This window comes from Coregonus clupeaformis, chromosome 1, assembly GCF_020615455.1.
Source record: "Coregonus clupeaformis isolate EN_2021a chromosome 1, ASM2061545v1, whole genome shotgun sequence".
NCBI classification, from domain to species: Eukaryota; Metazoa; Chordata; class Actinopteri; order Salmoniformes; family Salmonidae; genus Coregonus; species Coregonus clupeaformis.
The window spans coordinates 35,619,895-35,635,930 of NC_059192.1; the positions used below are offsets into that span (position 1 = coordinate 35,619,895).

At 43.2% G+C, this 16,036-nt stretch overlaps 3 protein-coding genes across 13 annotated transcripts; 1 reads left to right on the forward strand and 2 right to left on the reverse strand.

Annotated features, from left to right (window-relative positions):
• Positions 1–659: 659 nt before the first annotated feature.
• On the reverse strand, positions 660–6,179 carry anks3 (ankyrin repeat and sterile alpha motif domain containing 3). Of its 6 annotated transcripts, none has more exons than XM_041877645.2 (16): positions 6,092–6,179; positions 5,543–5,757; positions 5,246–5,444; positions 4,986–5,107; positions 4,812–4,893; positions 4,565–4,682; positions 4,294–4,449; positions 4,017–4,142; positions 3,732–3,847; positions 3,490–3,624; positions 3,200–3,324; positions 2,878–3,019; positions 2,517–2,787; positions 2,333–2,404; positions 2,129–2,220; positions 660–1,989 (listed from the first exon to the last, which is right to left on the reverse strand). In XM_041877645.2, exons 2-15 carry the CDS (start codon positions 5,713–5,715, stop codon positions 2,138–2,140), a joined length of 1,920 nt encoding a protein of 639 aa, XP_041733579.1. In that variant the 5' UTR covers positions 5,716–5,757; positions 6,092–6,179; the 3' UTR covers positions 660–1,989; positions 2,129–2,137. The 6 variants fall into 6 exon arrangements, with proteins under 6 accessions (XP_041733579.1, XP_041733561.1, XP_041733571.1 ...); XM_041877627.2 differs by having other exon boundaries at positions 3,457–3,624; XM_041877637.2 differs by having other exon boundaries at positions 4,559–4,682.
• A 419-nt stretch (positions 6,180–6,598) lies between these two features.
• On the reverse strand, positions 6,599–11,088 carry c1h8orf33 (chromosome 1 C8orf33 homolog). Of its 5 annotated transcripts, none has more exons than XM_041877682.2 (6): positions 10,902–11,087; positions 10,406–10,518; positions 9,779–10,299; positions 9,596–9,686; positions 9,284–9,430; positions 6,599–7,016 (listed from the first exon to the last, which is right to left on the reverse strand). In XM_041877682.2, the coding sequence occupies exons 2-6, from the start codon at positions 10,431–10,433 to the stop codon at positions 6,793–6,795; spliced, it is 1,011 nt and encodes a 336-aa protein (XP_041733616.1). In that variant the 5' UTR covers positions 10,434–10,518; positions 10,902–11,087; the 3' UTR covers positions 6,599–6,792. The 5 variants fall into 5 exon arrangements, with proteins under 5 accessions (XP_041733616.1, XP_041733624.1, XP_041733607.1 ...); XM_041877690.1 differs by having other exon boundaries at positions 9,779–10,296; positions 10,406–10,540; positions 10,902–10,991; XM_041877673.1 differs by having other exon boundaries at positions 10,406–10,540; positions 10,902–10,991.
• Positions 11,089–11,338: 250 nt separating this feature from the next.
• h3f3d (H3 histone, family 3D) lies at positions 11,339–13,854 on the forward strand. 2 transcript variants are annotated; one of them, XM_041877703.2, is made up of 4 exons: positions 11,339–11,446; positions 12,550–12,696; positions 12,791–12,944; positions 13,384–13,854. In XM_041877703.2, exons 2-4 carry the CDS (start codon positions 12,569–12,571, stop codon positions 13,510–13,512), a joined length of 411 nt encoding a protein of 136 aa, XP_041733637.1. In that variant the 5' UTR covers positions 11,339–11,446; positions 12,550–12,568; the 3' UTR covers positions 13,513–13,854. The 2 variants fall into 2 exon arrangements, with proteins under 2 accessions (XP_041733637.1, XP_041733647.1); XM_041877713.2 differs by lacking the exon at positions 11,339–11,446 and adding an exon at positions 11,459–11,479.
• Positions 13,855–16,036: the final 2,182 nt, after the last annotated feature.

Consider the following 16,036-nt stretch of genomic DNA (forward strand, 5'->3'; position numbering starts at 1 on the left):
TCTCAGACTGGCCAATACAAATTAAAAATTAAGCTGGGCAGTCTGAGATATGGCTTTTTCTTTGCAACTCTGCCTAGAAGGTCAGCATCCCGGAGTTGCCTCTTCACTGTTGACGTTGAGACTGGTGTTTTGCGGGTACTATTTAATGAAGCTGCCAGTTGAGGACCTGTGAGGCACCTGTTTCTCAAACTAGACACTCAAATGTATTTGTCCTCTTGCTCAGTTGTGCACCTGGGCCTCACACTACTCTTTCTATTCTGGTTAGAGCCAGTTTGCGATGTTCTGTGAAGGGAGTAGTACACAGCGTTGTACGAGATCTTCAGTTTCTTGGCAATTTCTCGCATGGAATAGCCTTAATTTCTCAGAACAAGAATAGACTGAAGAGTTTCAGAAGAAAGTTATTTGTTTCTAGCCATTTTGAGCCTGTAATCGAACCCACAATTGCTGATGCTCCAGATCCTCAACTAGTCTCAAGAAAGCCAGTTGTATTGCTTCTTTAATCAGCACAACAGTTTTCAGCTGTGCTAACATAATTGCAAAAGGGTTTTCTAATGATCAATTAGCCTTTTAAAATGATAAACTTGGATTAGCAAACAACGTGCCATTGGAACACAGGACTGATGGTTGCTGATAATGGGCCTCTGTACGCCTATGTAGATATTCCATTAAAAATCAGCCGTTTCCAACTACAATAGCCATTTACAACATTAACAAAGTCTAAACTGTATTTCTGATCCATTTGATGTTATGGCATTTCGTTTTTTTAATTCGTCAGTGTATTGCTCAGCTGGGCAGAACAGTTTGCTGTTCTAAATGGATCATTTGTGTATGTAAATAGCGATAAAGATATTTTGGGAAGACTGATGTAGACTTTATTCATGAGATAACGACTCTCCAGTGCTTCCACTGAACACGTTCAGCACTGTTTTCTAAGGCAATAAAATATTTTGTGATGCTCATCTGTCTCTGTATCATAAACCATGTGAACTTGTATTAACCCAGTCAGTGACCTTTTGAATGGGACACATTGCCATAATGCTTATGGAACTAGAATGTTAAAAGGGATGGCTTACACATGCTAAATTGTGCTTACATATTAAAGTGTAATTAATAATCAAAGTAAGACTTTCATACTACAATGTTATTGAGATATTGCCTGGAAAGTTAACCTAATAATGCACAGGTTTTAGACTGACACGACAAAACATTTATTGCGCTTATGATTACACACACACAGAACACTACATTCACTGAGGTCATACTTTTAAAATGTGAACATGAACAACAAAATGGGAAGTTTGAAAAAATGAAAAACAACATACAGTTAAACATTACAGAAGACACTAGTAACAGATGTGGTGAAAGATCAACAATGGAAGTTACAGACATTGTTTCCCTCTATGGGGATTTTCTGTTCCAGACTTTACATTCAGCAGGACGACACTTCCTAACATGCAACAAAACAAGTTACAGAATACATTTTTTTTTTAATATTCTAAAATGATCAATTCATGTACATTTATTCTCTTCATGTCAAAGATCAGGTTATTTAGAAACATGAGTGATCTTTCTTTTGTTTGCATCACTGATCACAGCATGTATGTGTCTCATACATATAGGATAGGAGGACAGAGGATCTACAGTCAAAATGTTTCACAGCCAGACAGGCTCGCCTTAGGGAGCTGGCTGGTTTATCAGCTTTCCCCCGACTGCACCTCCTAATTCAAATGAAGCAGTCCACCATCACCAGCACAGGCATGTGAGGAGCAGCTGCCCTCGCCCGTTTGTCGTATCCCTGCAGTATCTGCCAATGGCCTCTTTGGCCAGGCTAGAGGCCACAACCCCTGGCCCATTCCCATACGGGAGCGCCTGGGAACACTGGTCCTCAGCCCACTGTATCCAGTCCGGCCAGCTGGCCCGGCCCACTCCCAGTCCATTGAGTGTGTTCAGGGTGGCATGCTCACCCTCCGTCAGCATTGTCAGGAAGCCCTGTGAAGACAGAACGCCGTATTGAGACCCAGAACTTCTCACTCATGTTGATGGAGTCCTAGCTACCTAAAGAGTGGTTAGCCAGTCATGTTGATGGTTCGCTTTAGCACCTAACATCTATACCCACCCAGACACTCACCAATACTGCCTAGGGCTGTTCCCAGCTGTCTGTGACCTTCTCTGGGACACTCAGTCGCCTCAGGTTCTGGAGCACAGTCTGGAGGGTCTCCCCTGGCAGGGTCAAAAACCAGACACTCTCAGACACAACAGTAGCTCTCATTCATAACAATAGTTAGCATCGGAGAACTGGATAGATTTGAAAACCTGCAATAGTTTGTCCTACCTAGCTCCTCTTCATATGAATCCAGTGTTGTCATTAACTCCGAGACACTGGTGGACTTCAAGCCTTCTCCACCTGAGGGAAAGAATGAGAAGACAAATAATATGTTACTTTCCAAAGGAGTGGCAGAATAATATTTGGTTTTGTGGCCACCAGTCATCCAACAACGCAGCTCACGGCCACCCACCTTTTCCACCAGTATTGCCTTTCAGTTTGCCGTCGCCGTGGTAAGGACTGCCGTTGCCGTCGGCGCTGAGGCGAGACATGAGCTCGCAGCGGCAGGCGCGGGCCTTTTCTAGCGTGGCATTCATGTCCTGAGCCAGTCTGTGGTTGTCCACCAGCTCTGTGTGCACCCTCCTCCAGGCCATCTTGTCCTCCATCAGGCATCCCTCCATCACCGTGCGCAGTTCCTTCTCCTGAGACATCTGGCCCTGCAGGCCCTCCACCTCCTCGCACCGCTACACCAGAGGGGAGAAAGAGGAGTTGGGGGATAAGAGGAGCAATGAAGTGGTTTAGAAATAAGGTTTTGGTTAGTTTTGCTTCTTTACCTTATGTAGCTGAATGGCCATCTCCTGCATCTCGGCCTCCAGCTGGTCAGCGTAGGCCTGCTCCAGAGCGTCACTAGGTGGCCGGGCACTACTGTGCCACCGTGCAATCGCTGAGGTCATCTTGCGCTTGGGTCCAAAAAGCCTTCAGTGGAGAAAACGAAGTATATCAGAATGGAGAGACTTGCGATATTCTATAGAGCCCAGAGTAGGTCTGAGATGGACAGACAAAGTCAGTAGCCGATAGAATGTAGACATGTCCAAGATGGTACTAGTGAGGGCATTGGAGCCAAAGCTAGGTACGACAGAGACCACAGTGACTTACGTGATTCCCACTTCCTTAAGGTCATTCTCTGTGAGGGTGAGAAATATCCTTAGGTCAATGTCCTGTTCCTCCAACAGGGGGAGGTACTTGGAAAAGCCAATCTGCTCCAGGAACTCCGCCAGATCCTACAAGAGGGCAGGGATCAAAGGTCAGGTATAGATCACTGGTCGAGGGAAAAACACTTAACAGAACAGCATGGGGCTCTGTATGAGAAACATTAATTAAATGTATAGTGATCCAACAACACCGACACGTGCCTTGGGACCTGCATAGTTGGGAGGACCACCTACAGGCGAGCGCACCCCACAGTTCCCTGGGCCACCGGGCTGCACCGTTTCACTGCTGCTACCATGGCGACCCTTGCCTTTAGCGTGATGACCCTTGTTTGCGCGGCGGGAGCAGCTCTTTTTAGCCTGATCTGAGTCCTAAAAAGGACAAAGGTACATTGTGATGAGGACAAAAGGGCTCATTGGAACCACCATTGTGGTATGTGAATGCGTCAATGTGCGGTCCCTATGCCGTGTGTGGTTACCTCGTTACTCTCCAGCGAGCCCTCCCGGCTAAGTCCGATCACGCAGGGAAGCCCCTCGCTGCTGCTACTGCTGCTCCTCATGGTGGGCATGTCGTTATCAAAGAAGGGGCTCTCATCTATTGTGGAATCACAGAAGCTGGATTAGCAACATGGTGGAATGGGTAGAAGTGTAGACTGGTATTTCTGTGTGGAGGAAACGTGTAAAGTTGCTGCTGTTGTAGGACGATCTAGTGACAAATAAGTGAACAGGTGAACGGTTAAGAGTGTTTAACTATGTAGTCATACCTCTGCTGCTGTTGCTCTGGCCATCCAGCTCGTTGATAGGCGAGGTGACATCACGGAAACAGATGCCCTCACTCTGCTCCCCGACATCACGGAATGCAATGTATCCCGGGGGCGCCACCGCTGGCTCTATAGGAATAAGTGAATAATAGCTATATCAAACAAGGTCCAACAGGACAGTGTCTAGCAGCAGAGCAGTATGTGGATTCAGCACAACCACTTCAACTTCTTCTGTGGAATAGATAAAGCTGTAATAGAGAGGTAACCTAAAGAACGCTACCGGAGTGTTTACTGGGGCCTCCCACTCTGAATTTGGCGATGGCTTGAGGCCCATCGTGGATGCTGGGGCCTTTGGCTCGGCTGCGACTCAAGCGACTCAGTCTGGGGGGGGCACTGCTGTCAGAGTCCTCCGACGAGCTCAGGTCCTCAAAGTGTCCTGGGGGGGGGAGAACCTAAACTGTTCCACCACAATATTTCCAAAACAGTTAAGGTATAAAAAAGGTATCAGATTTAAAGAGTAATCTTCTTAGTAAGCAAGTCCTCACCTGCACCTGGTTTGGCTTTAGGAGAGCGCATGTCAATGAGGCTGGCGATCTTTGTGTGGCCGTACATCATAGCTAGGGCACGGGCGGTCTCTCCTTTGGCGTTCCGCTCATCTACTTTGACACCCTGAGACAAGAGTTATCATATACAAACTAGGTTTAGTACTCCTTTAACAGATTTGCATCAGGTACGTTTTTGAGACTAACACATGAAAATGACAGTACTGTAAATCCTAGCAAACAATAACCTACTCACATGGTCAAGGAGGCATTGTACAATGATTTCATGTCCAGAAGCAGCAGCCTCCATCAGCGGAGTGAAGCCAGACCCTGGCTCTCTACAGGTGAGAAACATGTCATTACACACCTCATGATTGAATAGTGGGACATAGATTGTTGTGGTTGTATTCATTTGACTGACGATACTCACTTCACATTGACATTGGCATTGTTGTCCAGCAGGAACTTAACCATCTGCTGGTGGCCAGTGCTGGTGCAGTGGTACAGGGCTGTCCAGCCTCGAGAGTCCTTCAGCTCCAACTCAGCACCTTGCTTTTGGGAGATAAAACAACTAGGAAATTGTTTCATAATGTACAATACCACCACCCATTACACTAAAATTAAACCTGAACTGAGGTTTATTTGAGGTGAAAATGAGAACAATATTTGATTCAGAAAAGTAAATCTGACCTGCATTAGGAAGTATGCAATGCTTTCATTCCCACAGCTCGCTGCCAGCATAAGGGGTGTCAGACCTTTGCCAGTGGTGGCATTAACGTTCACTCCAGCCTCCAGCAAAAGATTAGCAATGTTGTCATGCCCAATATATGAAGAATACATCAGGGGAGTCCAGCCCCCAATGTTCTTGCTGTCCAAGTTCACCTCCCCTCTAAAAGGACATAGCAGTACATTACTGTCAATGAGTGTTGTGAGAAGCATCTAGTCTCTCTCTCTCTCTCTCTCACACACAGTTGATGAGGTACTCACTTTTTAATACACTCTGATACTACATCATACTGGCCAATGGAGCAGGCAGTGTGGAGGTCGAGGGGTACATCCAATTCCTCAGGTCGTACTAAAGTGTTAATGTCCCCTAGCCACAGGGAGAGGCTGACACCAAACTGCTCCGATTCACCCGCCTCATCGCTCAACTCCGACATTCTCACCCCAGACTAGGCAAGCTCCCACTGCACCGCTGTAACCTGCACACAGGTACTCAACTGAGAAAGGATGTCGTGGAGAAATGTTTTCTAGCTAGCTAACTTTAGCCTGGTCCCATACTGTATGTGTTGTAGCCAACTCTTCTGTCATTGTCGTAGCTAGCTAATAAAACAGGCTAAGCAAATGTGTAGCCCCCTTTTGGATGGGGATAACAACAGCTAACTAGCTACGTTAACGTTAGCTAGCTATACACTAACGTTAGTTATCTAGCCATTTAATATAGACTCACATGCATAAAGTCCACAACTGACGGAGCTGTTGGACAGAAGAAACAACATAGTTATATTCAGCAATATTTTAGGCATTTAAACTTACCGTAAAAACTAGTTATTTTTAGTTTTTCCACAGTTGCCAAGTGTTCAAGACTTCTCTTGGTTGCTTGTGTTACAATTGACTGCCCAAAGTTGTGCAGTCAAATTCCTGGTAGTTGTAGTCATTTATCTTTGAGAAAACTAAATGCTGAAAGTAAACATTTGGGTGGGTAACTTCATTTCCCATGATTCCTAGCTCCAGAAACAGTCTAGGTTTTATGGAAACTCTCCCCAGTCAAGAGTTTTTAAACCTCATCATGTACATTATATTTACCCCAGTCATACAGTATTTGATTGATAGAGATACACAAAATAAGTAGCAAGAGAAACTATGGCATGAAATAGTACACACTGAAGCTGCCCCATGGGCACATTTGTAACGTTGTTCTCCCCCCTGAACTCAAGACCATTGTTGCTGGACAAGGCTAACTTGCCCACCTTTCAGTTTCAATAAACGTAGAGATGGTCGTAGATTGATGTAACTTCAATGAATTCATGCGAGATGCAGATATTTAGACAAATAATACAATTTATTAATTAAAAGGTTTACAATACATAATCAAACCACAACCAATAGCATTATAATCTACCAAAACCATTATTCAGATGGGGAGCATTTAAGCAAAGAACTTTAAAATGTGGCTTAATTTGTATTCGTCTCTAGAGTAAGACTGATTTCCTGAGCAAATACTTCCCCAGAGCAAATCAGAGGAAGTTAAAGCAGAACTCTTCATTAGCAGGAGTGAAGACAAAAGTTGAGTTCTCCTGGTTCAGCACACTTGTGTTTGGAGTCTGTGCCTGCAAATTCTCTTGTTGACTCTTTGCATCGGATTTTAAGGGTAGAATCTCTGTTTTACCTTCCACTTTCCGGTGGAAAATAGACTTCTTTGCAGGGTCTGCCACTACTTTGACCTGAGCCGATGTCATTGCTGAAAGATAAAAATATAAATACTTAGTTGCCACATATTTCTATGCAACATACTGTGGGGAAAAAAAGTATTTAGTCAGCCACCAATTTTGCAAGTTCTCCCACTTAAATAGATGAGAGAGGCCTGTAATTTTCATCATAGGTACACGTCAACTATGACAGACAAAATGAGAAAAAATATTCCAGAAAATCACATTGTAGGATTTTTTATGAATTTATTTGCAAATTATGGTGGAAAATAAGTATTTGGTCAATAACAAAAGTTTCTCAATACTTTGTTATATACCCTTTGTTGGCAATGACACAGGTCAAATGTTTTCTGTAAGTTTCCACAAGGTTTTCACACACTGTTGCTGGTATTTTGGCCCATTCCTCCATGCAGATCTCCTCTAGAGCAATGATGTTTTGGGGCTGTCGCTGGGCAACACGGACTTTCAACTCCCTCCAAAGATTTTCTATGGGGTTGAGATCTGGAGACTGGCTAGGCCACTCCAGGACCTTGAAATGCTTCTTACGAAGCCACTCCTTCGTTGCCCGGGCGGTGTGTTTGGGATCATTGTCATGCTGAAAGACCCAGCCACGTTTCATCTTCAATGCCCTTGCTGATGGAAGGAGGTTTTCACTCAAAATCTCACGATACATGGCCCCATTCATTATTTCCTTTACACGGATCAGTCGTCCTGGTCCCTTTGCAGAAAAACAGCCCCAAAGCATGATGTTTCCACCCCCATGCTTCACAGTAGGTATGGTGTTCTTTGGATGCAACTCAGCATTCTTTGTCCTCCAAACAGGACGAGTTGAGTTTTTTACCAAAAAGTTATATTTTGGTTTCATCTGACCATATGACATTCTCCCAATCCTCTTCTGGATCATCCAAATGCACTCTAGCAAACTTCAGACGGGCCTGGACATGTACTGGCTTAAGCAGGGGGACACATCTGGCACTGCAGGATTTGAGTCCCTGGCGCCGTAGTGTGTTACTGATGGTAGGCTTTGTTACTTTGGTCCCAGCTCTCTGCAGGTCATTCACTAGGTCCCCCCGTGTGGTTCTGGGATTTTTGCTCACCGTTCTTGTGATCATTTTGACCCCACGGGGTGAGCTCTTGCGTGGAGCCCCAGATCGAGGGAGATTATCAGTGGTCTTGTATGTATGTCTTTCATTTCCTAATAATTGCTCCCACAGTTGATTTATTCAAACCAAGCTGCTTACCTATTGCAGATTCAGTCTTCCCAGCCTGGTGCAGGTCTACAATTTTGTTTCTGGTGTCCTTTGACAGCTCTTTGGTCTTGGCCATAGTGGAGTTTGGAGTGTGACTGTTTGAGTTTGTGGACAGGTGTCTTTTATACTGATAACAAGTTCAAACAGGTGCCATTAATACAGGTAACGAGTGGAGGACAGAGGAGCCTCTCAAAGAAATTGTTACAGGTTTGTGAGAGCCAGAAATCTTGCTTGTTTGTAGGTGACCAAATACTTATTTTCCACCATAATTTGCAAATCAATTCATTAAAAATCCTACAATGTGATTTTCTGGATTTTTTTTCCTCAATTTGTCTGTCATAGTTGACGTGTACCTATGATGAAAATTACAGGCCTCTCTCATCTTTTTAAGTGGGAGAACTTGCACAATTGGTGGCTGACTAAATACTTTTTTTCCCCACTGTATATCATAATCATAATTTGCGGTGTTTCTCGTCTGAAATACTGAAAGTCACTACTGACTTTCGTGTAAGCTTCATGTTTATTTTTTCACTTCAAGCCTGTTTAAATTTTAACTTCTATGCGTCTTCCTGTATTGTTAGATATTACTGCACTGTTGGCGCTAGGAACACAAGCATTTCGCTACACCCGCAATAATCTGCTAAATATGTGTATTTCGACCAATAAAATGTGATTTGTACTCATATCTCTCCCGAGTGGCACAGTGGTCTAAGGCACTGCATCGCAGTGCTAGCTGTGCCACTAGAGATCCTGGTTCAACTCCAGGCTCTGTCGTAGCCGGCCGCGACCGGGAGACCCATGGGGCGGCGCACAATTGGCCCAGCGTCGTCCAGGGTAGGGGAGGGAATGGCCGGCAGGGATGTAGCTCAGTTGGTAGAGCATGGCGTTTGCAACGCCAGGGTTGTGGGTTTGATTCCCACGGGGGGCCAGTATAAAAAAAATAATGTATGCACTCACTAACTGTAAGTCGCTCTGGATAAGAGCGTCTGCTAAATGACAAAAATGTAAATGTAAATGTAATATCTGAGTTCCTCTCACGCTCCACTCACCAGCCTGAATCAGTTTGAACTGCTTGTGCTTCTCCTCCTCCATCTTCTTCCTGTAGTCCCCAGACATGGCCCTCATCACCTGCCTCTTCTTTGCCAGGGGGGCTTTGGAGCTGCGCAGCGTCTTAAGGGCACGAGAGGCCTCCTCCTCTACAGACAGCAAAGACTCAAGATATAACCCCACATCAAACTTTTTATGCATATTGCAACAATCTACTTCTTCACTGTTGGTGTTATGAACATTTCACATTTGAATGTACTGTTTATCATACACTTCAGAGAGCGACTGGATTCTAGAGTCTAAACTACACCCACTCTGTTTTGGCGTAGCCTTCAGAGTCGCCATGCCCAGCTCCAGCTGCTCAATGCACCAGTCCAGCTCTCTTTTCAGCTGCTGTTCTGTAGTCTGAAAAATACAACCAAAAGTTTAACTGATATACTACACCAGCCACACTGAATCAAATTGAAATATTAAACTCAAACAACAACATCACCCACCAGCACTGTGCCATCCTCCCCACGAGCCCCTTCTGTGTCTGTCAAGTTTGTCATCTGTTTTTGCTGTCCTTCACTGCTGTCTGTGGCTTTTTTCTTATGACCAGATTTCTTATTTTTCTTGCCTTTAGAAGATGTGGTTGGCTCAGGTGTTTTAATTACTTGTTGAGCGTTCTGGCCCTGACGCTTTTCCTCTTTGGACTCTTTCGGGGCTACAGCTTCTAAGGGTACTGGCGTGTCAATTTCTTTCTCCATCTCCCCTGGTGTACTAACAGGGATTTGGAAGTTGAATGCAAAACCAGAACCCTGTTCTGTAGAAGCGGTGGATGTTTTTGTCTGTAATCCTGCAAACTGGTGTTTCACATCTGAGAGGGCAGTTTCTACCCCATGTGCTGCTGGTGCACCCTCTGGGAAGAAGTTGAAAGTGAAAGAGTTTTCACTGCGTGCCCAGAGTTGTTTCTCTGTTCTGCTTTGTTGGTTCTGTTCTCCTTGGGCAGTGTCATTCACCCGAGGCTCAATGTCTGCTTCAAAACATTAACACATACACAAGGACATGCAGAGACACAGTATTAAAACACACTACGATGCATAAGGATGTCAAGGAATTTCTTGTAATGACTTGTGTCCTACCTATGACCAGTGCCTTATGCTCTGTCATGATTCACTCAGCACCAGCTATTTCCAGATGACAACTCTGAAGACACTCATATAACTGCTGTTTCGCTCAAATGAGATGTAGACTGCTGCAGAAAGATTATGCCAAAGCTGACATCAGGCGCATAAAGTGTCACTAGCAGATGATCAAAGCATTGTTTTTTCACCCTTAAGGCCCTTTCTCACCAAGCAAGTTGCGTTTTTTGTCCGAATTGTTGTCTATTAAGATATAGGCTAATGAAATAACACGAAGCTTAGCCTACAGAGCTAGGTCTACCTGGCTACGGCGGCTGAGTATAGGCTATGCTAGCTGGGAAGCGCTTCACTCAATGTGCTTGCAAAAATCGAATCTGTTCCGAATAAATAATTGACGGATTGACGATATTTCGCAATTGGTGTGAATGGCGTCATGAACTAGACGCGCTCGTATTTATTTTTAACGGACTTGGTGAGAAAGGGCCTTTATGCTCACCTTTGAAAAGATTCACAACGCTATTCAAGCAACCAAATAAAAATGTTTGGCATACTTTCTTCGAAACGACAGGCATGCATTACTGAGCTGTATCAAATACATGTATAACTAATCATATCTGTGGCTATATATTAACGGAGCATGCATCAAGCATTGTGTACATGTTCATCGTTATTCCGACAGGGGCAAAGTTTCCAAATACTTTTGGTTCCGCTATTCATATATTTTGTTGTTGCCAGATGCCACTTTCTAGATTGAAAATTAACTAAAGTGTTTCATTTTATTTATTTATTGGTATGTTATTTTATCATTAAAATAGTCTCACATTTCGCTTGGATAAACTTGTTAGAAATTTGATTCAATTTTTAAAGAAGCCTCTGCATCGTAGTGCGTAATTTTGGTTTGACCAATACAAAGCGTTGTGCTGATGTTTGTGGGCAGGTCTACAAATCAGACAGAAAAAAAAGTATAAATAGAATGTGCCATTTCCGCTCAACATAAGAGACGGCAATTGAAAAACTTGAACGTGTATTTTGTATGAAGAGGTAACTAGCTAAGATTCTATCTAAATTAATACGGTGTGTAAATATTTGTGTGGTTGTTCATATTGAAATGATTTAGGTAGCCAAAACTATCAAGCGAGGTTTTGTTGGTAGCTAGCGAACGTTGGCTAACTACTGTAAAACAGAACTGTGGTTTGTCTGGGCAGTTAACTACAGTAACTACCTAGCATGACGTTTAGTAATGTTTACGATTTGCGACATACAAGCGATTCGTTTTGATTGTGCTGTGTATTCTATCATTTCGCTGAGTAAGGTAACGTTAGTTAACTGTTAGGTTACCTATACCAGGCCTTACAGGCCTTTGTGGCAATCGGCAATATGATTCCTCGGTGTAGGCGCCATGTTACAAAATAGGCAGCTGCTTGACATCACTGAAGATGAAAACGAAACGTGTAGGTTGTAAGCCGCGTAATGGTGGCTTGAATAACAGACTAGCTAACGTTAACAGTAGTTGGTGCGCACATTTATGAATTAACTAGCGTTAAGTTTGTTTTACCCTTCTCATTACTACATTTTTCAGATTGTTACTTATTTGGATGGTAATAGTTTTAGTTGGCTATGTAAAATGTATATTTAGTATAGCGAACGTTAGCGTCAATTGACCCGCCACCGGTCAAGATAGTTGGCGCCCTGGCTGTATCCAGTGTGTTCAACCATGTCTCACTCCTGTTCCTTGCCAGTTATCAAGTGGATAGTTAGTTATCCCATATTTCACATGATTGCAATTAGATTTTCCACAGCTAACGTTACTGTAAGAATACACAATGCCAATCTCGATTTGTCATTTTGGTGGTTTATTTATCTTCTATCATGGCTGCGGTCACCTAACTACAGTAGCTATCTTGGCGTTATTAGCATAAGGCCCGTAATAAGCTAATATTAGCCTATGTCGGTATTGACTGTTTAGGTACATGCCTACTGAAACAAATATTTACTGCAATAATCTAGTGCAACCACGCTAACCAGGTCTCAACTCGAGTCAATTTGCTGGCCTTCAGTAACCTTGACTAAGGAACAGTTTGCGCTTACTTTAATAGTAATGCCACCCGGTTCCTTACACTCATTTGAATTTCATCTATTTTCAGAGAAGTAAACAAGTGAGCCATGGCACGTACTAAGCAGACCGCCCGTAAATCCACTGGCGGAAAAGCCCCCAGGAAACAGCTGGCCACCAAGGCTGCAAGGAAAAGCGCGCCATCTACAGGCGGTGTGAAGAAGCCTCACAGATACAGGTAATTATTTTCACCTCGATTTGCAGCAGTTTTGGACTTTTGGCCCAATCCTTTGACTGGCCTGCAGATACTGATTTTAATGTGTTTTGTGTAGGCCGGGTACAGTGGCTCTGAGAGAAATCCGTCGGTACCAGAAATCCACTGAGCTGCTCATCAGGAAGCTGCCCTTCCAGCGTCTGGTCCGTGAAATTGCACAGGACTTCAAGACTGACCTCCGCTTCCAGAGTGCAGCCATTGGCGCTCTGCAGGCAAGTTAACTTTATGATTTTGATTGGAACAGATTGATAGTTAGGTGTAGTCACATGGGTGCTAATTTAGCTGGTTCAAGAATTACCCGTTAAAGCAACATTGGAACGACAACCCAAGAAGTGGTGAGCCAGAGCGGCCTTGCTTCCAACTATGCCCAAAGTAACTGATGTAATGGTTTACAGCTGCACTTAAAGGGATACTTCAGGAGCATGCTAGCAGATACCATAGACTTCCAGTCATTGAGCTAATGCTAGTTAGCATTGGCTTGCAAAACTAACTACCTTTCTACATACTGGACACAGACATAAAAATAGTCTCCACAAATTCGTCTGACTCTGGGGAAGTAGATTAAGTCCCCAAGTATCCCTTTTAAGATGTAATTACACCTAATTAGATTGAGTTACTTTTCTGAGAAATGCTTGTTTTCTCCCAATACAGGAAGCCAGTGAGGCATACCTTGTTGGCCTGTTTGAGGACACCAACCTGTGTGCCATCCATGCCAAGAGGGTGACCATCATGCCCAAAGACATTCAGCTGGCCAGGCGAATCCGAGGCGAGCGTGCATAATATGAACACTTTTTTTTTTTTACTCTGTCTTTTGGAGGGTAACTAGGTGGGCGGGAATGGTTGGGGCTGTGTTTTATCTGAACTATGAATTAGTATGTACTAGTTTCAATTAATTTTGTAATGTCTCATTGGTAGGATAAAGGCTTGTGATCTATAGAACAGAAGTAGCAAGTGTCTTGCCAAACATTCCTAACCTCTCTCAGGTTTTGAAAGTGTATTTTAGAAATGGTTGATACCTTCAGGTCATCTTGTAATGTGCGTGCATGAGTCATGTGGAGTAGAACTGTTTTAATCGCATTATGGATATTTGTTGTAAATAAACTTTCCACTACCTCATGTTTACCATGTTTGGTTTATGACCCCCTCATCATTTATGGACATTCTGGGCTGACATTGAGGTATACTTTTGAAGGCCTTGAATCAGACATAGTAGACACTAACCATGAGTATCACTACATGTGTGATGGCAACATGAATTCTGTACATTTACATTTTAGTCATTTAGCAGACGCTCTTATCCAGAGTGACTTAGTGAGTGCATAAATGTTCATACTGGCCCCCCGTGGGAATCGAACCCACAACCCTGGCATTGCAAGCGCCATGCTCTACCAACTGTTTTGTACAATTGAATGTTGACAATTTCTTTGGGTGGTGATCTTTTTCTATAAAATGTTGTCGCACTGCCACTTCCTTGTTGCTAAAATTCTAAGTTTGCCAAAACAAGCAAGTGTAGCGAATCATGGTACCATCTAAACCGCTGAACCATGTTGCTGTCCACTTGGAGTCATGCGATATGCTACGTACTACCACTACGATGTGGGAAAGCATTTAACTTAATGGTGGTTGTGATGAGCTAAATGCAAACTAATATTGAGCGTTTCAGTTGCATGGGTTATTGCTGCTTGGCCGCAAATTATAAAGTGCTCTTATCCATAACCTACCCTTTCCACTATTGGCTTGACTAGTGCGCATGCGCCGAAACCAGATTGGGCATGTTTGACAACCAGTTGGAAATGTGGAAACGCTTTACTTTTTGGTATGTGGAAGCTTAAACCCCAATGCTTTGTGTGCTATATCACACAGCATTTTATCCAGTCCGTTTGGAAACCCCTCTGGTGGGGAAAATACAGATTTTTGGAATAGTTGCATAAATCTGTCGCCAATTGGATAAACATACCTACAACGGTAGTTGGGACTAAATTGAGGCCATTTTCATTCAAGCAAATGTACTTACACAAAGCAAAAAGGCTCAGTCAAAGAACATTTCAAAACCAAAGGTTAAAACAAGTGGCTCAAGGCATTGCAATACTAACTATAATTGCATCTGCAAAACATTCAAATGTAACAACTTGGTTTGTCACATTTTATTTTTCTGCAGTTCATAGATTTGCTTAGTGTACATGTCCTGCAGAGGCTAGGTAATGGCCCCTACCATTGTATGTCATAACTGCATCAATGTTACCTTCACACTATTCTGACAACTAAATGTTGATCATACAAGATCTAAATATTGACCGTGAACATTGTAATGACAATTGCATTTTGGACCTTTTAAATATTGAGTCTCTGCACTTGTGGACAATAACCAGAACATTACAATATGTCTTATGCACATTGCTCATCGACTTGGAAGCATGCTGTAGATATGGCCTAATCTAGCTAAAATAACCTTAAATTAGACTAATTGCCCAATATTAGCTAGATTTTCTTTGTTCTTCTGAGAGTAAGCCAGGTAACTGTTCATAGAGATTCTTCTCCAGCTGTTCATCAATAACAGTCTCGCCCCTCAGTGCGCACCACAGCAAGAAGCTGACCCCTAAGAGACTGATGGGGAGGACTTTCCACCACGGCCGCTGATACTTGCTTCCCAGGGACTGGTCTACATTCCAAGACTTGTGACAGGCTTTACTGCTAGAGAACTTGATGGGTTGACTAAACTCATCATCTGCTGGTTTCTTTGATTTAGCCAGGCAATGGGAGGTCAGGCTGAGGGTCCGTACATGGTTCAATCTCAAAAGAAAAAGAAAGCAACCTTTTTAGAATCTACAAAAACACTTACAAGCCAAAGTGACAACTTACAAAATATCAACAAATTGAATTCAATACAATAGTGCCACCTGTTGATGTATTTTGGGAGCTGGGCTGTGTATTCTAGCATCTTTTGGCTACAACACACAAGCGGTTTAGCAATCATGTAATCTTTTTCCTTTTCATATTTGAAAAAGCTTCAGATATGCAGCTACTCATGATCATATATCTGACCGCAGGAAATGTAGCTAACTAGCAATCACTTATCTAATGCTTGAGTCACTCCTAACTGATCAAATGTGAGGTGCCGGAAGCTCCAATTGAGCTCCCAATTCAATCGAAAGGTCAAATAACCAATGACTACATTAAAACCTGAACCAAATGTGCACTACTTTACTAGCTTGCCTCAGTCAGGTTTTACTCATTGTCATTGAACTACTCACTGTCCATGAAAGTGAACATAAATAGCTCTATTTCTCATATTGTACATACCTCA